Source organism: Perognathus longimembris, chromosome 2, assembly GCF_023159225.1.
Source record: "Perognathus longimembris pacificus isolate PPM17 chromosome 2, ASM2315922v1, whole genome shotgun sequence".
NCBI lineage: Eukaryota > Metazoa > Chordata > Mammalia > Rodentia > Heteromyidae > Perognathus > Perognathus longimembris.
In genome coordinates, this window is record NC_063162.1 from 10,007,527 (window position 1) to 10,033,127 (window position 25,601).

Genomic DNA, 25,601 nt, shown 5'->3' on the forward strand with positions numbered 1-25,601 from the left:
CAATAGTCCCCCAAAGTAGATACTGTTATACAAGAAGAAACTATAGTATAAAGAGGTTGTTAATTCATTCAAGTAGGGCCTAATTTCATTCAGTTCTGCCTACCACAGTCATTATTGTTAACCAATAGTTAGCCAACATTTTCTGCTTAGGGCCAGGAGTTCATATTTTAGGCTCTGCAGGAATATGATCTCAGTTCTAACTATTATTTCTCCAATGTTGTAGTGTGAAAGTAAGCCATAACTAATACATAACTGAATAGGCATGACTCTGTTCCAATAAAGCTTTATGTATAATAGGTTGTATTAGACAGCTTTAACTTGCTAGAATGACATACCTGAGGCAATGAACTTCTAAAGAGAAAAGGTTTAGGTTGCTTCTAGATGTTGCAGTGAAGAACTACTACAATATTGGGGACCACATGGCAATTTTGAGGAACATCAGGAGACAGGAAACAGAGAGAGGGTCCCAGCAGGGTTCCACAACCCCACATGGAGAGGATACCTAAAATGACCTGAGGACGTGGCATAGATTCCACCTGCCATTGTCAGTTGGTTTGACAAGCAATTCTTGGACACAACGCATGCAAAGGTCTTGAAAGCAAAGATATAGAAAATGACATGGCCTTTGCACTGAGGAACTTTCAGTCTGGTCATGCCTGCCTCTGAGAGTTATGATGGTGCTGAGTGGAGTTGGAGCAGGAGCCAATCGAAAGTAGGCCACAGGCTATGATATGGAGTTACTTATTGGGGAGCATGCAGCTGGGGGCCGCCCATGTGATAGAAGAGGGACAGAGAACTGGACAACCAGGAGAGCCCTTGTTCTGCCCTATCTCTTTCTGAGATCTTGAACAATTATGACAATGGCTCAATATACTGAGCTAGCGCTGTGCTAAGTCCCAATTATACATGATCTTGCAAACCAAATCTGAATTTGGTTAGGTTGGCCATGTTGGAGCCCTGACATCACCTTCTATTTTTTCTGCCCTCTATGCATTCAAACCTAGAGCCATTCCTGCCTGCTTTTTTTTTTTTTTTTCACTTTCCCGCTTGTTCACATGGTCCCTTGCACCTTGGTTGCTTCTCCAACTCGAGTCTATCATAATGCTGGCCATACTGTCATGTGCCAACTATGTTTTGAAAACATTCCTTGGTGAAGATCTCTCTTCTGAACATCTATAAAACTGTTCACCTTACTCAAAGGAATACATGTGCCTTAAAAAAATTCTACCTTAATGCTTTTAGCTCTGATAATAAAATATTGCTCATTGTAAATAACTCAAATAATGATAAAGTTTTTGTAAACACATCACACTCCTCTTATGATTTAAAATTCTTCAAGGAATTTATTAATCTTTATACCTTCCCCACCAGATCTGCCAACGCCAGAATGTCTACTCTAGACTTGATTCATCATGAGAACTAAATAAATATTAGAGTAAATGAATTATGCTTTCTGCAAATAAGTCTAAAGCTGATTTTTTAAAACTTAGGTGCAATTTATGGTCAATAATATTATTAAAGTATCTTTATAATACCTCTTCTCTTAAGAAAAATGACTAATAAAATTATTCTGCTGCTAAAAAAAAACCCACACAACACTATGCTTTCTTAAAGTGTCCAGTCAAATCTGCCTCTTATCATCTGTTACTGCTGGAAATTCCATCACTCCTCACTTTAAACCACTTTTAAGATGAATTATTTAATTCATGTGGAGACTTCAGTACTTCAGGTTGTTCACCTTTCAGAGTTCCTCAGGTATCTGCAAGAATTTGTGGGTTAAAATATTTCTGGGTTATAGGTCTTCAATTCACTGAAAATTACTGCACATTTTTATCATTAAGTCGTGAGCATCAGGTGACGTTCACATTTCTGCTAAAGGCATGTTTCTTATTAGTCTAAAGCCTTTCAGTTTCTACAATTAATGGCTCATAGCACACCAGGGAGCATTTCTTAATTTTCATTTTACTTGTTTTTGAAGGTTATAGGGGTTAAGGGTTCTAAGTTAGAGTTACTGAAGTTTTAAAAGGTGTAAATAGATAAATATTATGGTTCTTGAAAAAGTGAGACATTTTTCCCTTGAAGCATATGATTAATATTACTAATAAAAATGTCATCAGCCTTCCCTGCCAGGGTGACGCAGCTAGAAACACATTTTGTATGTATGTGTGTGGCTCACTTTTCATATCTCATAAGGACATTTTGAGACATCGTTTAATGTAAGAAAATTGATTAGAAAAGGATGCCTTCTTCTATGCTATTTTTTATTTTGTTTCTACATTAGCCTACACTTGTAGTATGAGGGAGTTTCATGGTATTGTTTCCATACACGCAACAGTGAACGTTGAATATATTCACCCCCGCATCATGTTCCCATTTCTCTTCCTCCTCCTCCCAAACAGCGTTTGCTATCTACACACATACATGGAAATATACACAGATATGTACATATATGCACATATGTATGTAATGTCCTTCAATCCTCTTTGCCCCTCAGTATATAAACAGACTTTCAAGGTTTTGTTGGTGGTGTTTACAATAACTCTATATGAAAAGTAGTAATTTTCCTATATATTTGGTAAAGTCTTTGATTAACTATAAGAAGCAAGGTTTTAATTTTAGGATGAAATTGGCATTTGAGACACAGTCATTTTTTTTCTCTCATCCACTCTTGCAACAACAAAAATCACTCTTGTTGAAGATTATTTCAGGGCAGTGGGACTCCTGGTTTATGGACAAATTTGTGCTTTCTAGTATACTAGACATTTTGTTTCGCTCCTAAGCTTGCTTTTTAAGTAGCTATTTCCTTTGCTATTATTCATAATACATGGTCTCGGTTATACAAAGTAAATTGCTGAATTTTTACCCACTAAAGAGTGCATAGACCAATGGTGTTTAGTCTATTTGGAGATGTGCAACCTTCACTACAGTCTAATTTTAAAATATTTTTGTTACCCTAAAGGGAAACTCCATGACCCTTAGCCTTTACTTCCTCCTCTTTCTACCCCACCAACCCTAGGCTTATACATTTATAGAGAAGGCTTTCTGTTTTATACATTAAGTAGCTTTTTGACAAAACCAAGTTTAATTTTAAAGCTTAGGGATTCTTATGTCCTTAAGTAAAACTAATACATTATCCATAATATATAATGACTCATGATGCCTGTACTACATGAGGCAGAGGTTGGGAGGATCATGGTTTGAGGCTCATCAGGGCAAAAAGTCCATGAGACTCCATCTCAAGCCATAAAATCTGGGCATGGTGATATGCACCTGTCATCCCAGCTAAAAAGGAGCCTGAGAAAAATGGGAGACTCTACTTGGAAAATAACATAGAAGACCGGGGGGTATGACTCAAATGGTAGAGCACTTGCCTAGCATCTTAAAGAGTCCCTGAATTCAGACCCTAGGTTGTTTTTTTTTGTTGTTGTTTGTTTGTTTGTTGTTATTGTTGTTGGTTTGTTTGGTTGGCTTTTCTTTGTGCAAATTCCTGGGGCTTGAACTCAGAGCCTGGGCACTATCTTTGAGCTTTATTGCTCAAAGCTTATGCTCTACCACTTGAGCCACAGCTCTACTTCCAGCTTTTTTGGTAGTTTACTGGAAATAAGAGTCTCACAGACTTTCCTGCTGAGCTGGCTTTAAACTTTGATCCTTAGATCTCAGCTTCCTGAGTAGCTAGGATTACAGGTGTGGGCCACCACTGGCAGGCAGTTGTGTGTGTGTGTGTGTGTGTGTGTGTGTGTTATTTTAACCTAGTACACTCAATATAATAGTTGGGTAGTTACACAGATATTTTACCCTTAAAATAAAGCATCTAGTTTTTAACAATCTCAAATCCATTGGTAAATTGTGGAGTATTACATTCTCCTGTGCTGCTCCTCTACTTGGTAAGTACTATAAATTTTCTGTTCGTGCCTACACAAATGCAGAAAAAGTTGTTTTAGAAAATGACGAGTAATTGGTTAGCATGATACACATACTCACACACCTAGAGCAGAATATCTCAGGCAACTAGATCATTTCTACTTTTTAATCTTTAATTCTTTTTCTCTCACCAATACACACATGACACACACACATGCTCACACACTCACGCTCACCCACATCATGGTCACATATAATGAGCAGGCTTCAGGCAGTGACAATACATTGTCCTATGTTAAAATATTTTTCTGCCCACACTAACTACAACATATGTTGGGCATCTTGACTTCACAGGGTGTATTCCTAGATCATGCTGGGATCATAAACCATGCTCTGAGATTAGCATTACCAGTGCAAAAAGTGGAAATAAGTCAATTAGTGCTCTTGATAGATGCTTGATGCTACTGATTTTTTCATGGCTTTATTAGAAAGCCTGGAATTAATTCACCCATTCACTCATTCTCTCAACACCCACTTACTGATTAATGACAATGTAAAGAGCTCAAGGCAAAGGCCTCATGGACCTACTATTTGTCAGGTTTAGGATGTGTAGCCCATCTCTGGCACATGAAAGGGTGAGCTGTCTTCTCTAAAGGAAGGAGCTTAAAGAATCATGCATCTTTTTCCCTTTTCTTGAAAGACTGCAGCCTATATTTTGCAGGAAAATTCAACATAATTGGTATATACCCATCTTTTTAGGCGAATTAGGCCTTAACTGACAGATAACCCATTTTGTTCTAAAATTCAACAAACTCTCAGAAAATCTTATTCCACACAATCTTTTGAATGTGTCATTTGCCATTTATATTTGATGGCCTTAGGCAAAAAAAGTTATAAAAAGGTATTAATGCAAGTAGATAATAAAGCTGCATTCTATAAATCTATAGCAGCTTACAGTAATCATTAAAGCATGCAAAAGTCTTTCATCTATTCAAAAAAAATGCAGCGCACAGAATGTCTGCTAAGGTGCATGACAAGTCAGAGTTAAATATATATTAATAAATGAATTAGCTTCATAAATAATAGCCATAATGACATTTTAGGAGACAATAAGTCTGAGGATTGTCAGAAAATGGTTGATGTATGAGCTTCACGTCTCAGTGATTCTTCAAAATGAATAGGCTTTGCAAGATAGTTCAGACCCGCGACCAGCCTATTTCCTTGAATAATTTACTTGTTGTCAATTTGTACAGCCACATTACACATGCAAATTGTGCTGCCTGTGCAAACACTACTTGGAGATGATAAAAACAAATTTACGAAGGCTATAGAAGGAGGATTTATTTCACTTTCTCACCCAGGTCAAGCAATACATGTATCTGACGATTGTGTGTACCCAATTTTGTTGTAATTATATCAGCAAATTATTCCTTATAATCTTATTATTTTTAGCAGTCTCCTTGTGCTTGGGATAATTAGCTTTCTTCACTCAGTGTAAAAACAATTCAACTTGCCAGCCAGGCAGGGCATAGCTCCATTATCTGTTTTGGGTTTAAATTTATTCCCTATATTCTTGGACACTTTGTGTAAATTAAAAATTTCATAGTCCCTAATACTGTACACGCTGTTCATTCAGTGATGAATTAAGGCCCCTAAACCTCTCCGTTTGCTATTAGATATCTCACCCACTTTATATGTTAATCTGTGCTAATGAATTCCACAACCCCTAGCCACAGCGAGATGACTAAAATTATTACCACTTACAGAGATATGCCTTTTTTCATTTAAAGTTCAATTCAAATTGCTCCCATAAACAGTCTGCCACACAAAGATACCTTCTATAAAGGAGAGTTACTTACCTATAAGTAGAGTTCTCTGAAGGTAGCATTATCTTTGGATGCACATTCCTAGGTCACGTGCCCTCGGGTCTGTGGCGTGTCAGGGGAGAGGATTCATAGCCGATGGGTAGGTCTTTCTTTCCTTGGGGCTCTTCATTAGCTCTGTGGCCTATATTCCTGAGGGTTATTTGTGCCACACCCCTTCACCAATCAATCTGGTTCTTAGGAAAGCAGGGACCAAGTGAAGTAGTGGGGTCTATGTCACTACCCAAAGAGTCGAAGAACTGGTTATCGTAAACAATTGCTGAGGATCAGAAGGAGGGTTTCCATCTTAAAGAAGTTGCCTCCTAAATAGTGTGCCTAGTAATTGAAAAACAAATCTAGGGCTTAAAAAAAAAAGCTTATAATGAAATTTAAAATCTGTACTAGTTTTATATAAATACTATTTATTGTATAAGAAATACATTGTCATGATGGAAGAATTAGAAAATTTAAACAAAAAATAATAAAGTGTACACGTTCCTACCAATAGTTCTACAACTCAGTGAGAGCCATAAGCTAGTGTCTAGTATCCATTTTTACAGATTAGTTCTTGCTTACCCTCTTAAGATGACAACAGAATCTCTAGTCAAACCATGTTCCTCTTCAACCTTTTCCAGCCAGAGTACACACAGGATACCTATCTCATTTCCTTCCAAAGTCTCTGGTCCACCCATTTAGGAATGGCAGAAACCTTCCTTTAAAGTTTGACGAGTCCACAGTTTCATGTGCTGAACCCTTGGCCTCTTTTATTCATCTTTCATCAACAGGAAAGGGAGCAATCCTTATGTTGCCTTTGTTCAAGTATACTTTATGGTCACCCCCTTCTGAAATAGCCAAGTACAGGGCCTAATCAGAAGGTGGGGTCCTGTGCCAGCCATTGACAGACCTCATAGACATGGAATGCCTATTGATATGAGTAGTGCCTCCGGTTTGCTGCTGGCTCTGCCTGTGGTCCCCACCACCATCGTAGAAGCAGCAGAGCAGGTCCTGCCATTCCTCTTTTGCAGATGAGAGCGTCTAAGGTTCAGTAGGTTAAGTAACTCATCTGGAAAAAGAAGGGACTAATAACCAGGTCACTCCTGAAGAGCCCACTCTTCTATTAATTCTGGCCCTTAACTGTGCCTTAGGACTTGGGCACCAGGGGTGAGGGGTACTTGGTGTGTGTTATCGGTAGTTTCCCTTCAAGACACATCATTTCCAAAGGTAAATCTTTACAAACCTTTTTGGTCAGAAACTCAGAACTTCATACATTATTTTATTTAGAGGTTCCTTAATTATTTATTACCTTGAAAAGGCTATTTACATAAAGCAAATATTTTGCTTCAGCTGAGTATCCTCTGCTTAGAAGTCAAAGTAACTTCCTGGGATGTGGGATTTCTTTTCAGCCCATGGTTAAGAAAATACTCCAGATTAACTTAATTTGGTATCAAATTAGTGCAGTGATGAGGACCAGTCCTAGCTCTCCCTAGCTCCTTTCTTTTCGCCTCAGGGTTCCACACCCCGGCAGTTAGGATGGCAAGTTCATGTGATATATTATAGTGCTGTCCCATTAGAGGAACAACTCAATACATCATCTTAAAATGAGAAACCATCATGATAGATCAAGTAGCCTACAATTAACCTGAGTTAATATTTGGCGGAGCCAAATGGACAACTCTTAACACATAATCTCCCTCAAAGTGCGATGTGTTCTTAAGTAAGGATTAAATGTACTTCAGTACACCATCTTCTTCAGAACACAGTGTGCTTATCCAATTGTCTCATCTGCATTTAATAATCTCAAGTGTGAGTTAGATTCTAGACCAAGCCCAGGATGATGTAAAATAGGCGAGGCTGATTTTTTGCACCTCAACCATCCTCAGGAGTGTCTCCTTCCTTCCTCCTCCTCGTTAAACCATCAACCTGAAACCAGTTGGTCATTCAGTCACATTACCTTAAAATTGATTAATAAAGCTTAGTGTGGTTATACCCCCTACCCCCATTATCTTCATTTTGATAGGCAGATCATAAGAAAATGTTTCCAGTGACCCATCAAATTATGTGATTTAGCTCAAACTTCCCAATCATTGGATTCCTTTCCTGGTTCATATGACAACTTTTTTGTTGTTGTTGTTGTTGCCAGTCTTGGGGCATGGACTCAGGGCCTGAGCACTGTCCCTGGCTTCTTTTTGCTCAAGGCTACTAGCACTCTACCTCTTGAGCCACAGCGCCACTTCTGGCTTTTATATATATATATGTGGTGCTGAGGAATCGAACCCAGGGCTTCATGTATATGAGGCGAGCGCTTTACCACTAGGCCATATTCCCAGCCCCAACTTTTTTTTTTTAAATGCAAACTTTACCCACATAGTCACCCAAGTAGAACTACTGGGAAACCTTGTTCATAGGGTTGTCATGAGGACTAAGTTACTTAATTTGAGTAAAAGTACTAGGAATAGTACTTATTTCATGTCTTCAATTATCTTCTCCTTCCTTTTCTTAGGGGAGCAATGTGGTATGGAAAAATGTTTATGACTCAGATCTAGACTTGCATTGGCTAGCTATATATATATATATATATATATATATATATATATATATATATATATATATGGTGGTAGGAACAGAACTTTTCAGGATTTAATTTCCCTTAATTATGAAAAGGGATAATGAATTATCTCATATTTTTGTTGTGAAAATTAAGAAGATAACGTATATACTATGCTCAGCAAGCTGTTCTGTGCCCAGCAGACACATATTAGCAAATTACTATTGACGTTAATGAAAACAAAACATACATATATTTAAATTCAATTGTACAATTTTCTAAATATTATATTGTTTCTGATGGGCACATAAGTAAATAAGGACATTGGCTTATTTACGTTTTATAGTTACATTTCTAGATTTCTGAAATAAATCCTTTTGTGAATATTTTCTTGCTATCCAAACAAATAAAAATACAATGGTATATTGTTTAGGGGAAACATTCCAATGATATACTAAACATTTTTATATTTTACCAAGTTTTCCTAAAACAAATTTCCTTATCACATCTTTCATTGTCCTAAGGCTAAAATGTGTTCTATCTTTATCAAAATAAAATTCTCTTCTGGAATGCTAATCTGATTTCACTACTTTCTACTTACTACAGTTGTAACACTTTGTTCTAATCTCACTATGGCACTTACAATTGTCTGTTTTCTATTAGTGTTATATACATCTGTCTGTTTTTTATTAGTGTTACTTACATCTGTCTGTTTCCCCAAGTAGGTTTTGGGTTCTTGGGTGGCAGTGACCATGACTTATCTGTCTTATTTAATCATCCTTCTCTTTTATCCCAAAATGGTTTCTCACAGCATTTTGCATCTAATCAATATTAAATCTACTTTGAATACATTGAATTAAAATGCCATTTTGAGAGAGAAGTGGGGTCCTGCATTTCTGTAAGAAACTTGAGATTTTTTTGCAATGTTAGTGACAATTTTTTATGAGATATATTAACTATAAACTAGGAGTTCTTATATAGAATAATTTTGCTCAACAAGAATACATTTTTGCACAGTAAGGAAAATTAACACCACGTTTACCCATTATTCATCACTTAAATATTTATCAAGGTCCTGGTGTCTACCTATGTCAATAATGCAACTGTCAAGGTGGTATCGAACATAAAATATATCAGTCTTTTATCTTCAAGAATATAAACTAAAAGGAATAAATTCTAAGACAGCAAAAAGATTCCATGAGAATTGAAAGAAATTTTTTAAAAAGCCCAAGATGTGTATCTGTCTGAACTGAAACACATTCTACTTTTATCATAGCCAAACAGTTCCTAACTAACCAACTTTTCCACAGATAATTACTATAGATTCTGAAAGGTAAAATAACTATGTGAAAGTACTGGAAAACAAAATAAAAGCACGTGGTTTTTAGAAAAGTCAGACGTCTAGAAGAAGAACACTTGCAGAGAATGAGTTTATTCCTGTGTTTTGGCTTTTGTTCTGAGAGCAAAGCAATTTGGCATGGTGTAGGGTGGTGAGATAAATAGAAATCTTCTCTTATTTGAGAAAGAACCCAAGCAAGCCAGTAAGAACTGCTAGAAAGTACAGGGAAATTTTGGAAAGAAGCAAGCCATATAATGTAAGCCTAAATTTTACATATAACCTATGACCTCATATCTGATAGACCATGAACTAAAAAAGTTAATGGTGGACTCCTAGCTAAGAGAAAGATAACAGACCTTCTACCTGAACTACTTCCTATTACTAGAGAGACAGAGTGTGTACACTTTGGGCTCATCTGAGATAACTACCTGACTTCAAGAGCAAATCAGTATTCTCATAATTCAGTTTCTATGATATATTAAGCACAATTTCCTGGAGGAAATTCAAAATTACTTGTTGTGATGGTTAATCCCCATGATCAACTTGATTGGATTGAGAAGCACCTAGGAGATTAGTAAAGCACATCTCTGGGCATGTTTGTAAGGGTGTTTCCAGAGAGGATTAACTAAGAAAGACTTATTCCGAACATGGAATAACATCTATAGGCTAGGGCTTCAGAGAGAGTAAAAGGTAGAAAAGCAGAAAACCCAAGGGCAGGCATTCTCTGCGCTTTCTTGGACACCATGTTGTAAATTGCTGTACTATGTCACGTTTGTCCCTCCCTGGTGGACTGAAACCGTGAGCAAAATAAATTCTTCCACTCTCAAGTTGTTTATGTCCGGCATTTTGTCACAGTGATGGAAACTCTAATGCATGTGTCATACAAAGAAATGGGGAGGGACTGGCAGAGTGTCTCAAGTGATAGAGTACCAGCGAGTACTAGCCTAGCAAGCACAAGGCCCTGAGTTCAAATCCCAGTACTGACAAAAATAAAAATAGGGAAATATAAACCATTTTCAACGACAAAAATCACTTAAGGCTCATCCTGCAATTGCACCAACATTTGAATAAAAATTTTAAAATAACTCTAAGACAATAATGAGAGAATATCAAACCTGTTTTGTATATAAGTACTGAGAGAACCAAGAAATTATAGAACAGGAAAATAAAATAAGAAGTTCACTGATGGCTTGAAAGCAGAATATATATGACAAAAGAAATCAGAGAACTTAAAGATTGATGGGCAGAAAGGCTATAGTGTGAAGAACAGAGGAAAACCTATTCTAAAAGTTACCAGAGGGGCTGGGGATATAGCCTAGTGGCAAGAGTGCCTGCCTCGGATACACGAGGCCCTAGGTTCGATTCCCCAGCACCACATATACAGAAAACGGCCAGAAGCGGCGCTGTGGCTCAAGTGGCAGAGTGCTAGCCTTGAGCGGAAAGAAGCCAGGGACAGTGCTCAGGCCCTGAGTCCAAGGCCCAGGACTGGCCAAAAAAAAAAAAAAAAAAGTTACCAGAGCCCCAGGGTCCTTTAAACAGATATGAAACTAATATCGCATAAAGTATTGACAGAACAGAGCTGAAAAATATTTGAAGAAATAATGCATGAAACTCTTCAAAATTAGCTGAAGACCTAAAATTTATAGTTCAAGTAGCTCAGTGTATCTGGGGACTGGGGCTCAGGCCTGTAATCCTAGCTACTCAGGAGGCTGAGATCTGAGGGTGTCAGTTTGGAGCCAGGTCTGGCAGGAAAGTCCAGGAGACTCTTATCTCCAATAAACTACCAAAAAATGTCGGAAGTAGAGCTGAGGCTCAACAAGTAGGGAAGTGTACTCCCTAGGTTTTCTATGTCAGGAGAGGAAATTAGTATTTTTTGACAATTTCTTATATGCCAGGCTTAGTATCAAAACTGTACATGTGTTCCTTCATTTGGAGAGATTGAGTAGGAAGCAGGGTATGTCTGCTTCTGTATATTACTTAATGTGTGGCCTTAGGCAGGTTCCTTAAACTACTGAGGTCTTAATCCTTAAAATTTAAGAAACAGATGCAATAATGGCTACCTCATAAGTTTATATATTAGAGACAAAATGTCTAGCATGAAGAAATGTGTCATTAACCTCTGCTTCCCTTCTCTCTCTTCTGCAATCTCTTGAATCTGAAAAATTCGAAAGTACTAAACATGAAAGCAGGGAAGAAGTACTTTTCTTTGGCAACATCCTATATGACCAAGTTTCTTCAAATGTTAATTCTTATCACTATTATAGTGTCAGTTGTTTAACACCTTGGAAGAATAATACCATTGTGTATGGATGCTTCCATCTGCAAAACTAAAAAATAAACCCAGATAGAATGATCATTCTTTAGTCACAAAAGATTAGCAACATAATTTCTAAAATTCAGACCTCCGTTTCAGTTCTTTTACCTAGGTCACTTGACCATTTTTTCCTTCAATGCTGAAAAAAGAGGCACTCTGTTCAGAAGGAACTTAATTATTCTCTCAGTTTCAGCAAGAAGCACATTTATTATATGTTCAACAAGGTGGTATTCACTTTTTTCAACTGAGACATTTGTAAAGGATTTCATTATATCTGGAGAACATTTTCATCAATCAGAGGTTTAGCAGCCATCAAAAGGACTCCACAATTAATCTTTTATAACATAGGTGTGACATAATCTTTGAACTAAGAAAAATATTAAATATGAGGGAAAGGTATTAATAAACCTTAACATTTCTTGGTAAAGAAAAACTGCTTTGTGTTTTTAAAGATATGGTGAAGAATGTAAATGAAAAGTACATGCTTGAAATTAGTGCCAGATGCAACACCACTCAAGCACAATTCACTTGCTATGATTTACTAAAGAGTATTCAGCAATTCTATGTTTCATAGAAATCTCCAAAATACAAGTATTTCATTCACAAAATGCATGGCTTGGCTGGTTTCCAGGATAGGAATTTGCTGAAGGGAAGGTACATTTATAGATTAAGATAAATCACATAACTGACATTTTCCCTAAGAAACCAACAAAACAATAATATTCAGAAATGGAAGGTCTTGGAACTGGAAACAGAAGTAAAATCTGAGCTAGTATTTATGTATATTATAGGAATTCAATAAAATGATAAAACAGATATTTGAAATTTTCTATATTAACATTGGGGTACTTGATTTTAAAATTCTCATTTTTATGGAAGGACATTCCTATAACTTTTGAAGTGAAATGTTATTTACAAATCTTTGGGATACGTTTCCTTTCATTGTACATTTCTTTGTACTAGTGAGCACTCTCTAATGAAATTTGTAAACAAAATTATATAGTTAAGCATGCCACTCTCTAACCCATGCCAATTTTTTTCTCTTTCTGCCCACTCTTTCACTATTCCAGTTGTAGTTCTACCACCAGCAGTTGTTTATGGGCTGGTGCATGTGTATCCCCAACCCTCCAATTCATATGTTGAAGGCTTAGCCCACAATGTGTCTGTGTTTGGTTACTGGGCCTCTACCAAAGTAATTTTTAAGAAATAAGGTCAAAAGGGTGAATCTCTGATCTGGTAGGATTAGTACCCTTATAAGAAGAGAAGTAACAGCAGAGAGACTCCCAAACCTGTGCTCAGAAAGAGATCATGTGAACACATAGAGATTGTAGCTACCTACAGGTCAAAAGAAGAGGACTCTGAATAAAACCTCCTCGGCTGGCATTCCTCTCAGCATTCAGAATTTGAGAAATGTGTTCTTTTTTTTTTTTGAGAAATGTGTTCTTTAAGCTCAATCTGTAGTGTTTTGTTATGGCACCCCAAGCAATGAGATGTCTTTTAATATAGCAATAAAAAGACTCAATATGAGTAGTTCTAACAATAGTTCTGAATCCATTCTTTAATTGCTTAACCTTTTAAGGATTTGTGAGACTCTGGACAGGTATGTCCAGGAGAGTTTCAGGTAGAAAACTTTGTCAGCCTTGCATCTACTCTAGAAAGTGAGCAAGGGAAGGAAACCCTGCCACTCAAACATACCATTTTAGGGTCTAGTAAGATTCATAGGAAACTACTACACAAACTTGGCATTATCTTTTGGAAGATGCTGGAGGTGCACTGGGTGATGACTTATTAGGTAATAGGCTTATTCATCTGTTAGTGTTAACTCAAGATATACTATTGAGTGCAAGCAAATCCTTATTCACAAAAGAATATTTATTATTGCTAATGTTAAAAAATAAAAACAGCTAAGACTGAAAATTACATTGGGGCATATTTCTTAAGTTTTTTTTTGAAAGCCGATTCCTTACCTTGAATAACTACATAGATTAAACTGCGGCTTATTAGTATATTTTTATAGTAAGTTGCCGGTTCTTGGACATTTATGAATGTTCTGATCTTCAGCCAATCACAGTCTGCCAGCTAGATTGGATCTAAGACAAATGCCCATCTATTACCAATCTAGTTACCATCACTTTCATCTTTAAAAAAAACAACAACACAAACAAAATCCCATGAAGGCCACGTACTCAAGGGTGCAGCTCTCTTAACCTTTCTGTGTATTCATGAATATTTGTTCAATTAAACTCTGATAAATTTAATTGGTCTTGTTTTTTTGTTTTCTTTTTACAACCCTTAAAGGCTTCGTGTTTTCCAAGGCAGTCAGAAGAAAATGGCAAAGGATACTTAATGACTACTATTGTGGAACCACAGAACCAGTCCTCAGAGGGGGGAGGAAGAAGGGGGATGGGGTGCCACAGGGATCCTCCTCCGCTGGTGGCACTGAGGAGATGCGGGACGCATCTGGAGGGCGCGCGCTGGGTCAGGCCTGTGGCCTGGGTCCCAGCGCTTACAAGGGGCGCAGGAGCCAGGCGTTTTCCCTTCACCCAGGAGGGTGGGCGAGGTGCTCGGGCACACGACGAGCATTCCACAAACACGTGCTGAGAGAATGCGAGAAAGGGAAGGAGGGGGAAAGAATGGATGAAAAGAAAGGCCTAGAATGCACCAGGACATTCTTCCCTCCTCCCGCAGCAAACACGGTTCACTCGCCGCCAAGTCAGCACCTTCCTCACTCACCCAGACAGACCTGCCGAGGGCCCGAGGATAGAGAAGGAACAATTTAAAAAAATAAAAACAAACAAACCCTAAGCGCTCGGAAGGGACCGAAACACAGCGAGGTAAACACCGGGCGGGAAAGAAGAAAGAACCCGCCCGCTCCCAGCGCCCACCAGGTTGATAGGAAAGCGAAGCCAAGCGGAGCCGTTCCCATGGCGACCGCGGGGCTAGGCGGGCCCCGCCCCATTGGCTGAGACGCTGCAGCCAATGGGAAGGCGCGATGTTGACGGGGTCCTAAGATGGCGGCCGGGCGGCCGTTTGCCGGTCGGTGAGTACGGATGGTGGCGGGGGTGCCTGCGGGCGGGCTCGGACACCGTCACAGGCGGGTCCTGATGGCGGGGCGGGGGGCTGTGGGAGCGGCGGGGAGCGCCCACCTGCCGGGCCTCATCGTATTCGAGCCGGCTACGGGCCCACGGAGACCACGGCGGGGCTCCGTGCGCGTCGCTCCGAGGGGCTCCGTGGCGCCGTCCGCGGCCTGTGTGGAGGGCGGCGCGGATTTCCCGGTGGCTTCCCCGGCGGAGGGAGACAGGGTGGGCCTGTCTCCCCGGGTGGGCGAGCGGGGAGGCTGAGCCCCGTGTGCTGTGTGGCTCCGTCCCGGGCGGCGGCCTCGGCTCGCGGGAACGCCGCCGGCTCGGGAGCCCGGTCGCGCCCGCTGGGGCGGCACTTAGGGTGTGTGAGCCGGGGACCGGGTCCCACCGGTTGGAAGGCTTGGAGCTCGGCCCTGTCGCCCGGGAGGAGCCTGCGGAGTTGCGGGTTGTGCGGCCTGGCCGGGCAACGGTGTGCCTTTCTCCTGTAATCCCGTAAGTATTCTCACCGCGGACACGTCCACCTCCCGGGGAGCCTTCCGACGTGTCCTGGTTAATCGCCGAGCGAGGCCAGGGGTCCGGGGAAGGGTGTGACCACGCCTCGCCTACCACACACCACCTCTGCGATGAAAACACGGGCACGCGTCGGGAATCCTGCCAAATAAAATCGTTTGTCCGGAGAAGCAGACACGGTTCGAACTCCGATGTGACCTTAGGCCTGTGATTTCTTGAGAAAAGGGAACACTTCGGTTTCATAAAAACAAGACATTTAAATTGATGTTGCTAATTTATATGCTTAAAACCGTTTTAGTAGAGTAATTACAAAGCACAGAAACGGAGTATTTGTGGAAGCGTTGAACTGGGACTCTCAGACTAGTGAAGGCTGGTTAAGACAAGATTCCGTTTCCTGTGGTTATTTCTAATTGCGTACAGAATATGGCTATGCAAGACAGTTAGACCCATTCTGTTCTCTAAAAGTTCATGATTTGAAGCCTTATGGTTTAGTTTTTGTAAAATAAGAGGATCCCAATCAGTAGCCTCATCTTTAAAAAAAATTAAAAGTATGCTTAGGAATTTTTACTGGAAGAGTGATTTTAGAGAATTAGTGGTAAACAAAAACGCCTGTCACCTTGTTTACATGCCATGTGTGACAGCGGCCTGCTTGTTTCCTCAGTGTTTTATCTTCTGTTTCCTTTCTTTTTTAGTGTCCTGTTGCTGCAGTTTCTCTAAAAACGAGTCAGCTTGGGTGGGTTTTGAGAGAGAAAAGAAACTTATTGGGACTTAACCAGAATTGCATGTTATTGGAGAAGATGGGGTGTGTTACAGCAAGGAGTGAGGTGGTTCTGGGCATTTGGAGCACTTAGCAATACTAATATGCTAAACATTGTAGAAGAGTGGGATATCTCAGAAATCATCTGTTTAGACATTGATGGATGGAAAGCCAGGCAAATGCAGTGGCTTGCTCTGGAGTAGAAATCAACTTGTGACTTCAAGATTGTTTTTCCTGCTCTAATCATTGGTTCCCAATCCTTTTATGCCCTTTAATTATGATTTCACATCCCTGTGGGCTCCATGCTCTGAGTTTATATTTAGTAAACTATATAATACATTATAGTTTACTCTGTTGTAATAAACTATATCTGTTCATTGTTAGGGTAATCAGGCTTGTAAGGTGCATCACTGTTGAACATGAGTTGAAGATTAGTGCTTCACTAAGTTGAGCTCTTTTTGACTTAATGATGGATGGTACTTCTGTCTCACTGGGAGGAAAAGTAAAATATATTTTTTAATTACTGATAATATTAGTGATCCTCAATACTGTTGTCATAAAATTGCAAAAAAACATAGATCAGGAACTGCTAACTGTGCTCTGTTCTGAATGCATTGGTTTCTGCCAATGTATGCTAAATAATGGCCACGATTGTTTTTAAGGTGAAAGAAGGCCCAGCTATTCAGAGTAGGACAAATAAAGAAATATGCTGTCAGTCCAGTACTGTGTATTGTGTGAAGGATATATGGAATGTTTTGTAGAATAATTGTAAGAGAATAAATCTTCAGAGGTGACTAGTGTATGAAAGTAAGAAGGTAATATTACAAACAGAAAAGGGATACTCAGAATTATTTATATTTTTCTTAGATTAAAGGAAGATAAAGGAATCTAAAGTACAACTGGATCACAGGGCAAAAATAAATTTAAAATGGCTAAAAACTGAATGTTTACAAATTAATGCATTCGCTGTTATATGATGCTGACTATAAAGCTACATGTAAAAATCAAGTTTTGGCTTCTTTGCTATTATACATTTTGATGTGGCTGAGTGAACTTTCCTAAAGAGTAGTTTGGGATTATCTGCCTTAACATAACAAAAGAAGCTCTAAGAGGAATCAGACTGGGGCACCTCAAAGAACTAAAGATTCATCCTCCATAGAACAGAGTAACAGAAGGCTCAACGTGGTGCCAAGTTCAGAATGTATGGATGACAGGTAAATGCTATGTAGGAAGACAGTGTTTTCAAACATGAGCCCATGACAGAAGTTACTCCAGGGCCTCTCTGGTTGGCTGGTTTGCAGTTAGTCTGCTTCCTAACCCAGACAACTCTGTTTTGCTGACACCTTCATGAGTAGCCACCGTTATCTATGCTTATCAGAGCTGCCTGCATCTCCTTTTTATGGGGTTGTTTGTTTCGTGTTTTTCTTTTTTTTCTTCTGGGATACACCCAGAGAATTATCTTACCAGGTGAATACCAAATTGAGGACACTTTTAAATGCCAGATCAATGGGAACTAAAAATAATTATGAGCAAGTCCAGAAAAGCCATTAAAAGGCGTGTGTGTGTGTGTGTGTGTGTGTGTGTGTGTATGTGTGTGTAACTGCTTGAAGGCCAGTGAGGAAAAGCTTGCCTTTAGGGTACTGAAGCTGCTCCCCACACTTGAGGCACACGAGTGCCAGAGCAAGAATGTTAAAACAAAACTGGTCACTGAAGAGCTGTGTTGCTCACTGTCCCTGCAGAAGGCCCGGTTGAGGGTCTGGCTGAGTGACACTTGTGCTGATGCACAGAAGCATTACCACAGAGACTCTGGAATTTTGCTTGTTTTGTATGCTGTCCTCAAGGTCTTGAAGAACGCTTGGTATACAGTGAGCATGTAAAGAGTGCCGTGGACAGGAGAAGAAGCAGTGCTTTCTAACACAGCCCTACTTAGTACTATCTTTACTCAAATGAGCCTAAAGGTATATTATGTGGCAGTGTCAAGGTAATGTTGGAACTTATTTCTGCACTCCCATCTTTGCTTCTTAGAACAGAAGGAAGTATTTTTTAAAGTGTTATAAATTCTACTTCAAAAATAATTTTTATTATGGTATAAATATTGGCATATTTTACATGGTATCTTTCGTTCTATCAGAATATTCATATGCCAGGTGTAGGGATAGATACAGGTTTTATGGGGCCTAGAGCTTTTAATAATTTTAGGCCTCTACCTTAAAAAAGGGAGTCTAATAGGAAATTAAGTCTAGTGCTTGAGAAGGACCTGTATGTAACCTCACGTCTATATCTTCCAATTGTACCTAGAAACTTCATGTCAGACTAGCAATCAGGGAAATAGACACATTGTATCAATTGTTAACTGAATGGGCCATAAATATTAGAAATTTCAAAACAGTCTTAGGAGTGATGCTACTTATAATCAAAATAATAAAAATGTAATTTGTGGTCATTGAAATAATAATAGCCAAAAGATCGTCAGGTTTTCTTGCTCACATTTTCTGGATCCCTGTATCTTTTCCAACACCATTGTATCACCATGTATCATCAGAACTCTAAGCAATACAGTTATCCCTGTGTTAGAGATAAAGAAACAGGATTGAAGGTATTAAATGATTTCCTTGTACCACTAGTAGGTAGTTGGAGCACAAAGATGCCAGTCCTTCCTCTTTTTGTGTGTGTGTGTGTATATGTGTGCTGGTACTGGGGCTTGGCTGGGCATTGTCTCTGCACTTTTTTGCTCAAAGCTAGTGTACTTCTACAGCTTGAGCCACAGCTCCATTTCTGGCTTTTCGGTGGTTGGAGATAAGAGTCTTGTGGACTTCACTGCCCAGGCTGGCTTGGACCTGCAGTCCTCAGGTCTCAGCCTTCGGGATAGTTAGAATTACAGATGTGAGCCAGAGGCACCTGGTTCAGCTCTTCCTCTTAAAAACCAAGAGTATTTTGGACCTGGGTGGAAGAGTTCATTTCAAAAACAAGGAAAACCGATGCCTGTCATCCTACTAAGAGAGTGGACTTTGTTTTTTTATTGCTTTTAATATCTCATCACAATACGAGGCAGAAAAACAACCTTTTGTTTATTCCATTCCTTTAGATTGATACCAAGTCAGGAGAGGTACAGCCTGGCACAAGATGTATGCATGAGTGAATTGAGCCATGGAGATCAGTAGTAATGATGTGCTCAGTTACCATAATTTTAGCAAATAATTACATCCTCCTTTTAAAAATCATTTTTATTAAACTTAATAGTTGTCTCTGGGAATGGGCTGTGTAACTTACTCTAAATTCTATCCTCAGTTTTAGCATTACTTTTCCACATGGAGTTTGTCATTCTAAGAGCTACATTTTTGTTAAATGGTTAGAATTGTATTTCATTTAGTATTATCTTAGGAAACTGTATAAAATTTAAAATTTGGATTTTTTTTGCTGTCATACCTCTTCAATTTATATAGCTTAAACTTTCCTTTAAGTAATTGTTCTTTTAGTTTATACACTTGACTATAGAGGAAAAATTCCACCTTTATTTTGTTTTATATTATTTTTATGTTTTGTTTTATATAACTTAAAATATGTTGAATCTTAAATTCCCTAGAACTTCAATGACTGTTTTATTGAATTTCCTTTTTTCAACAGAATTGTCCATGTATTAGAGAACCAGGCCCCTATTTTATTTGTATATACATATTATAACAAACTTGTTTAAACTGACTTTTAAACTGCTGCTTTAATAAGGAGGGTTCACCTCATTTTAGACTAAGATGGATTACTCACAGAGATCATTGATAGACTTGCTAGGCTCTTGGGATATCTTTCAAAATTGTTTCCATGGCTATTATGTACATTTAAATTCATCTTTATCCTTCTAGAAGAAAGGATGTGGAGTGGGCTACTGCCTCCTGGCCTAAATGAAAGTGATATTGAGTCCAATTCTGAAGATGAAGCCATACCTGAGAACTCCAAGTTTAACGTACAAGCAGTTAAGGAGGATGGGACCAGCAGGAAACCAGATGCCTCAGAGTTCCCGGAACATGGGCCAGAAACTGAGCCCGGGGTCCAGGCAAATGCATATGAAGAGTGCCCTTCTGGAATTCCTATAAATATGTGGAATGTAGGTTTTCTCCTATGTGCTCTTGTGAAAGCCTGTGTTACCCTGTATCTCTGTTTTGGACAGAATGTATTCTTTGGGGTACAGGTAGGGAAGTGGGGTTCAGAATGCTTTCACTGTTCTTTGAGTCATTGACCACTGAAGATAATTTCATTCGTGTTTTGCATGAAAATAAGGAAAAATAGACAGAATTAGCTATTTTATCTAATGGTATAGATGAGTTTCCAACTTCTTTTTGAGTTTCATTTTCAGATTATCCTAACAATTTGTAGTAAAACAAGTGAATATTAAAACATTTGTGAGAATTTTGAATAGAGTATCTCAAGAGCTGAATTGTTAAGCTGGTATATTTATAAAGGCAAGAACATATATATTTGTATTTCTGGTGTTTTGTTGTTGTTTTTTGGTGCCAGTCTTGAGATTTGAACTCAGGGTTTGAGTGCTATCCCTGAGGTTTTTTTGCTCAAGGCTAGATAGCACACTGCCTCTTGCCCACAGCTCCACATTCAGCTTTTTGGTGACTAATTAGCAACCAGAAACTCATGGACTTTTCTACCTGGACTGGCTTTGAACTGCAGTCCTCAAATCTCAGTCTCCTGAGTAGCTAGGATTACAGATGTGACTAGGATTAGCTAAGAATTACTAGGATTACAGGTTCCTGGCTACCTATTCATTTTTGAATGGGGATCTTCAAATATATTTTTCACTCAACTGCTTTTTTTCTTTTATTTATACATAGAAATTTCAAGAACTGCATAAAAAACATTCTGAACAGAAAATTTCAGCCTCAAGATTCAGAGGGAGAAAAAGAAAGCGCTCCAGAAAAGGTGATGTTATTTCAAATTTAGATTGTCTGGTGCTAATGGAAATTATTACTAAATTAAGTAGTTTCTTAAAACCTGATTTTGAAATAACAACTGAATACTTAAGTATTAACACTCTGAATTCTTTTCAGATAAGTTGAAGAACGAAAAAGAATCTCATAGGTAGGTATAGTTTAAGTTAGTTAAAACAGAAATATTACAGAACTTGTCCAAATAGCTAAAGATAATACTTGGATAATACTTGTAAAAAACCACCTTAAAATAGTAAAAGTGAAAATAAGTGCATTTCTTGTAAATAGGACTATATCTTCTTCCAGTGAACAGTCCTCAAATGAAGCCCAATGGAAGGAGCTTACTCAGTATTTCGGAGCCAATGATAGATTTGAACCTCCTGTGAAAAAGAAAAAGGTTGAAAAGGTAAGCTCTTTTAGTTGCAACTTATATTAGTTAGTAGAACATACTTGTGATTAGCTTTATATGAACTAAGATATTTGTTCCAAGAATTTTTAGTACTGTGTGCTAAAAAGGTGCTAGATATGCAAGTGGATATCAAGCTTAAAACTCTGAGCAAGGAAAAGAACAATTGTGAAAATATTAAAATGAGGGCTTCGCTTTAAAGTTTTTCTTAAAAGGCCATTCTAATTGCAGCTGTAACAATAGGCAAAGGCTTCCTACAGAATGATCGATAACATGGGAAAAGAACTTCCTGGGACCTTTGCTAACTTTAAGAAGGCTGGCCTGGTTGGAAGGGAGTCAAGCAGAGGCAGGCTGGGACCAAGCTAGGGTAGGACCTAGAAGACATAGTAAGGAAATAGGTTTTGTTCACAGAGAAATTAGTCCACTAGTAAAAGTTTTAAATCAAGAGAGTGACATGATTTATTTATGGAAAATAGATTGTGGCATAGTAAAAGTAAATAAGAAAAGCTTAAATAGACTATTCTTGGGTCAAGATGGCGATGGTTTGAACAAAACTGGCACTGCTGAAGATGGAGAAATGGATGGATTTATTTGAGGTATAGTGGAAAAGTATAATTGACTCTATCACTTATTAGATGTTAGGAGAGAACCATTCAAGGTTTTACCTTTGAAAATGGTGTGCAATGATGCTAGTTGGGAAGTTGAGAAAGATTAGGAGGCAGAATAATATTGAGACTGGGGCATAGCCAGTGTTCTGTTTGGGACAGGGTTTTAAATGGAATATAGGACAGAGTAGGTGAAAGATATCATGAGGTAGAGACTGATAGGAGACTCTGAACTTGAGGTGTCGTCTGTAGAATGTGGAAAAGGCTTGAAGGATTAACTCCTATTCACATAGGGTAAGTTGACAGGCTCTTAGAGCATGGAAATCAAGTGCTGAGTAGTAGGGCTAGAGATGTAGGCTAGTTGAAGCCCAAGTGTAATGTATCTCGTACACAGTTTAGATAGATAGTTTGTTTTGCCAGTTCTGGGGCTTGGACTCAGGGCCTAAGCACTATTTCTGGCTTCCTTTTGCTCCAGGGTAGCACTCTACCTCTTGAGCCACAGTGCCTCGCCCAGCTGAGGAATCGAACCCAGGGCTTCGTGCATGCTAGGCAAGCACTCTACTGCCAAGCCATATTCCCAGCCCTAGACAGATACTTTTTTAATTCATCATTTGGTGATATTGTAGCACTGAAGCCACATACATTAAAGGGCTGTCACAATATAATTTTACATGTGATTTGTTTTGTTTTGTTTCTTGAGATGGAATTTTGTTATCTTGCCCAGGTTGGTGTTGAATTCCTAGGACTCAAATGATGTCCTGTCTCAGTCTGTCAGTAGCCTCAACTATAGGTGTACACCACCACATGTGACTCTTTTTTTCCAGCTTTCTAAAGAATTTTTATCATCCAAATATCGTCCCTAGAACATTGGGTAATTGGAACCAGAAGCACTTTCTGTAGCTAATTACTGCTACTGAGCAGTTACCTCCAGCAGACCCAGAAATGATGAATTTCCTGCAAAGAAGATCACTGGCATAGTTGAAAGGAAAACCCAGGTTTCATGACACTGCTCATGAGTTTCCTGGGCTCACTGCACAAGGGGTAGTGACCTTTTGGAAGTATACTTGACCCTTGTGATTGTGGTGGGCTGGGGGAGGGCATTGTGACCAGGGCTGCTCTTGATTGTATGAGATCTTTTCTAAAGCATCAAGGAGGAGGATCATGCTGACCATCCTGGTCCATGGTCTATTTCTGGCAGTCACTGAGTAGTTCTTGGAGAGGTTGAATGGTTAAATATTGTATTCCCTAGGGATTTTTTAAAGTTTTACTTGTGAGTTAAGTGACCTTTGATATTTATTTATTAGAGTATTTATGTTTTCTCATTCCTTCATTGACTTTAGAATGTTTGTTTCCTAGTAAAGTTGAAGTGATGATAAACTTTTAGCCATTCTAAAAGCAGAAATGTCAGGGATAGGTTTTGCAGTCTATTAGAATTTTATTATCCTATATGAAATTGTACCTTCTTAATCCTGGCCAAATATGGCTAGTTTATACTTATTTTCATATTTGTATTTATTGTCTAGAATTTGTAGAGGTATAGGGATTTTTTATACAAAATATTTTAAACAGCTCAGTTTTTGGAATTAAGTGTTCTATCTTGTATTATTCTTTAGACGTATTGTAGCAGAATATTATGAGTCAAAGGCCATTTTAAAAGTGAGATCTCAAAGGGAAAATGGCTCTAAGTCCCAGTGATCTAAATATATAAATTTGAGTTCTCATAATATAGACCTTGCTTTGTATAAAGGCATCTGGCTAAGAAAGTTATGGCAGTATTCTAGCCAAGGAGATATTGTGGCCAGGCTTGTATTTGTCCAGGATTTTGCTAGCATTTAAGATGTACAAATAAATGCAAGCATGAAAGAAAAGGGAGGATTTAGTGAAGCCAAATTATCTCATTTGCTTTTGGGAGTGTGCTGTAATTGAATACCAGCAAGTCCACACTGATTCTTTGGTTTAGGATCATGGTTTTACATGGCATCTCTTTTGCAGTCATGGTGAAGTGTCTACTGTGAATCCAACAGTAAATACTCCTTATAAGATATCCCTATTGGAGGCACCAAGATGAAAGCTATGGATAAATGAAAGTCTAGGATGGTAACTCTGCTCAGGAAATCTAGTGAGGATTGAGCAAACCTGCCATACAGCATAGGAAAAACTAAGCATGGATTTGTGTAGTCCATTCTTTTATTTTTGCTGCAGCAGAGATTCATCTGTTAACCTCTCTCAGAGAGCCTTTTTATTTTGTTTTTAGTCAAAACCCTCAAGAATGGTAAAGCAAAACAAACTTCTTAATTTTGTGTCTGTCATGCAGTCCTCTTACCCCTTTCCTTTGGAACAGTGCCAAGTTGAAACTGTTGCTTAATGGAGAACAAGAATATGTATTAAAAGCTCTGCTGTCCCCTGCTTGCCACACAATGCAGAAAGGCGTGCATCTTTTAAATGTAATCATCTAATATCCAGTTTAAAAATGTTCTTTGCGCTAAATAAGCTATAATTGTGTTTCTGGCAACAGGTGTGGGACTTACTAAGAATTCTTAATCATAGCATAATTATTTTAAATCTATATGGGAATTTATGTAGAGTAAATTTCACTCGTTAATTTTACCATAAATGTCTCAGGTATTCTTTAGTTGACTCAATTTGATTAGTCAGCAGTCATTGTGGATACCTTTTGGCCTGAGAATTTAAAGGTATTTTTACTAATTCTTAGAGTTACTTTGCAGCGTCTTTGGTTTAAAGTTGTTATGAGCTGCTGTTGAGTAGTGTAGCTTTTTCAAACATTTTTATCTGTTAGTGAAGCACTTTTTTGTCCAGACTCGAATGCAGAACTCCAGCACATGGATCAGAGGAAAGCTAAGGTTGCCTTGAGTAGATGAGGAGGGAGTTGTAGGGGTGGGGAGTGTTGTGTTGTGGTACTCTGAAGTTCACCTGGTGTCAGTTACAAAGCATTCTCTCTTGATCCCTGAGAGGAGTGCAGACAGGGCCCATGTTACTCTGTAACCCAGATGTTGAATCTGATACTCAGTATGACTGACCAGACAGTATAAACAGCAGGTAAACAAAGGAACACTAAACACACATTTGGTCCTAAGGCTAGATTTTACTGATATAATAGCTGAACTTACTAGTTTTTGCTTGTCTACCTCAAATGATTTAAGAATTATTTATATAGAAAGGTAACAGAATCATATATATAATTTATTAATAAATTATTTGTATTTATATTGTCCTTATCTCATTTTTTTTGAGAAACTGGCTTGTTTTTCCTACATATTTAAATTTAGAAAGCAAATGTCAGTAGGTAATTTATCAGTATTATGTTTCAAAAGTTGAATATATTCAGTTAAAGAAACATTTAGTAATAAGATTACTGTAAAAATATATTGTG

At 38.5% G+C, this 25,601-nt stretch overlaps 1 protein-coding gene across 4 annotated transcripts in view; it reads left to right on the forward strand.

The window, feature by feature from the left end:
• The first annotated feature begins 14,885 nt into the window (after nucleotides 1-14,885).
• Fam204a (family with sequence similarity 204 member A) overlaps nucleotides 14,886-25,601 on the forward strand; it is a 30,516-nt gene continuing 19,800 nt past the window's right edge. The window contains exons 1-5 of one of the 4 annotated variants that reach the window (XM_048338151.1): nucleotides 14,886-14,961; nucleotides 20,126-20,451; nucleotides 21,104-21,191; nucleotides 21,320-21,350; nucleotides 21,506-21,605. In XM_048338151.1, coding sequence (XP_048194108.1) covers nucleotides 14,901-14,961; nucleotides 20,126-20,451; nucleotides 21,104-21,191; nucleotides 21,320-21,350; nucleotides 21,506-21,605 — 606 coding nt within the window. In that variant the 5' untranslated portion in view covers nucleotides 14,886-14,900. Of the gene's footprint in view, nucleotides 14,962-15,399; nucleotides 15,494-20,125; nucleotides 20,452-21,103; nucleotides 21,192-21,319; nucleotides 21,351-21,505; nucleotides 21,606-25,601 lie in introns of those variants that run through there. The other 3 variants (XM_048338154.1, XM_048338152.1, XM_048338153.1) reach the window with 3 other exon arrangements.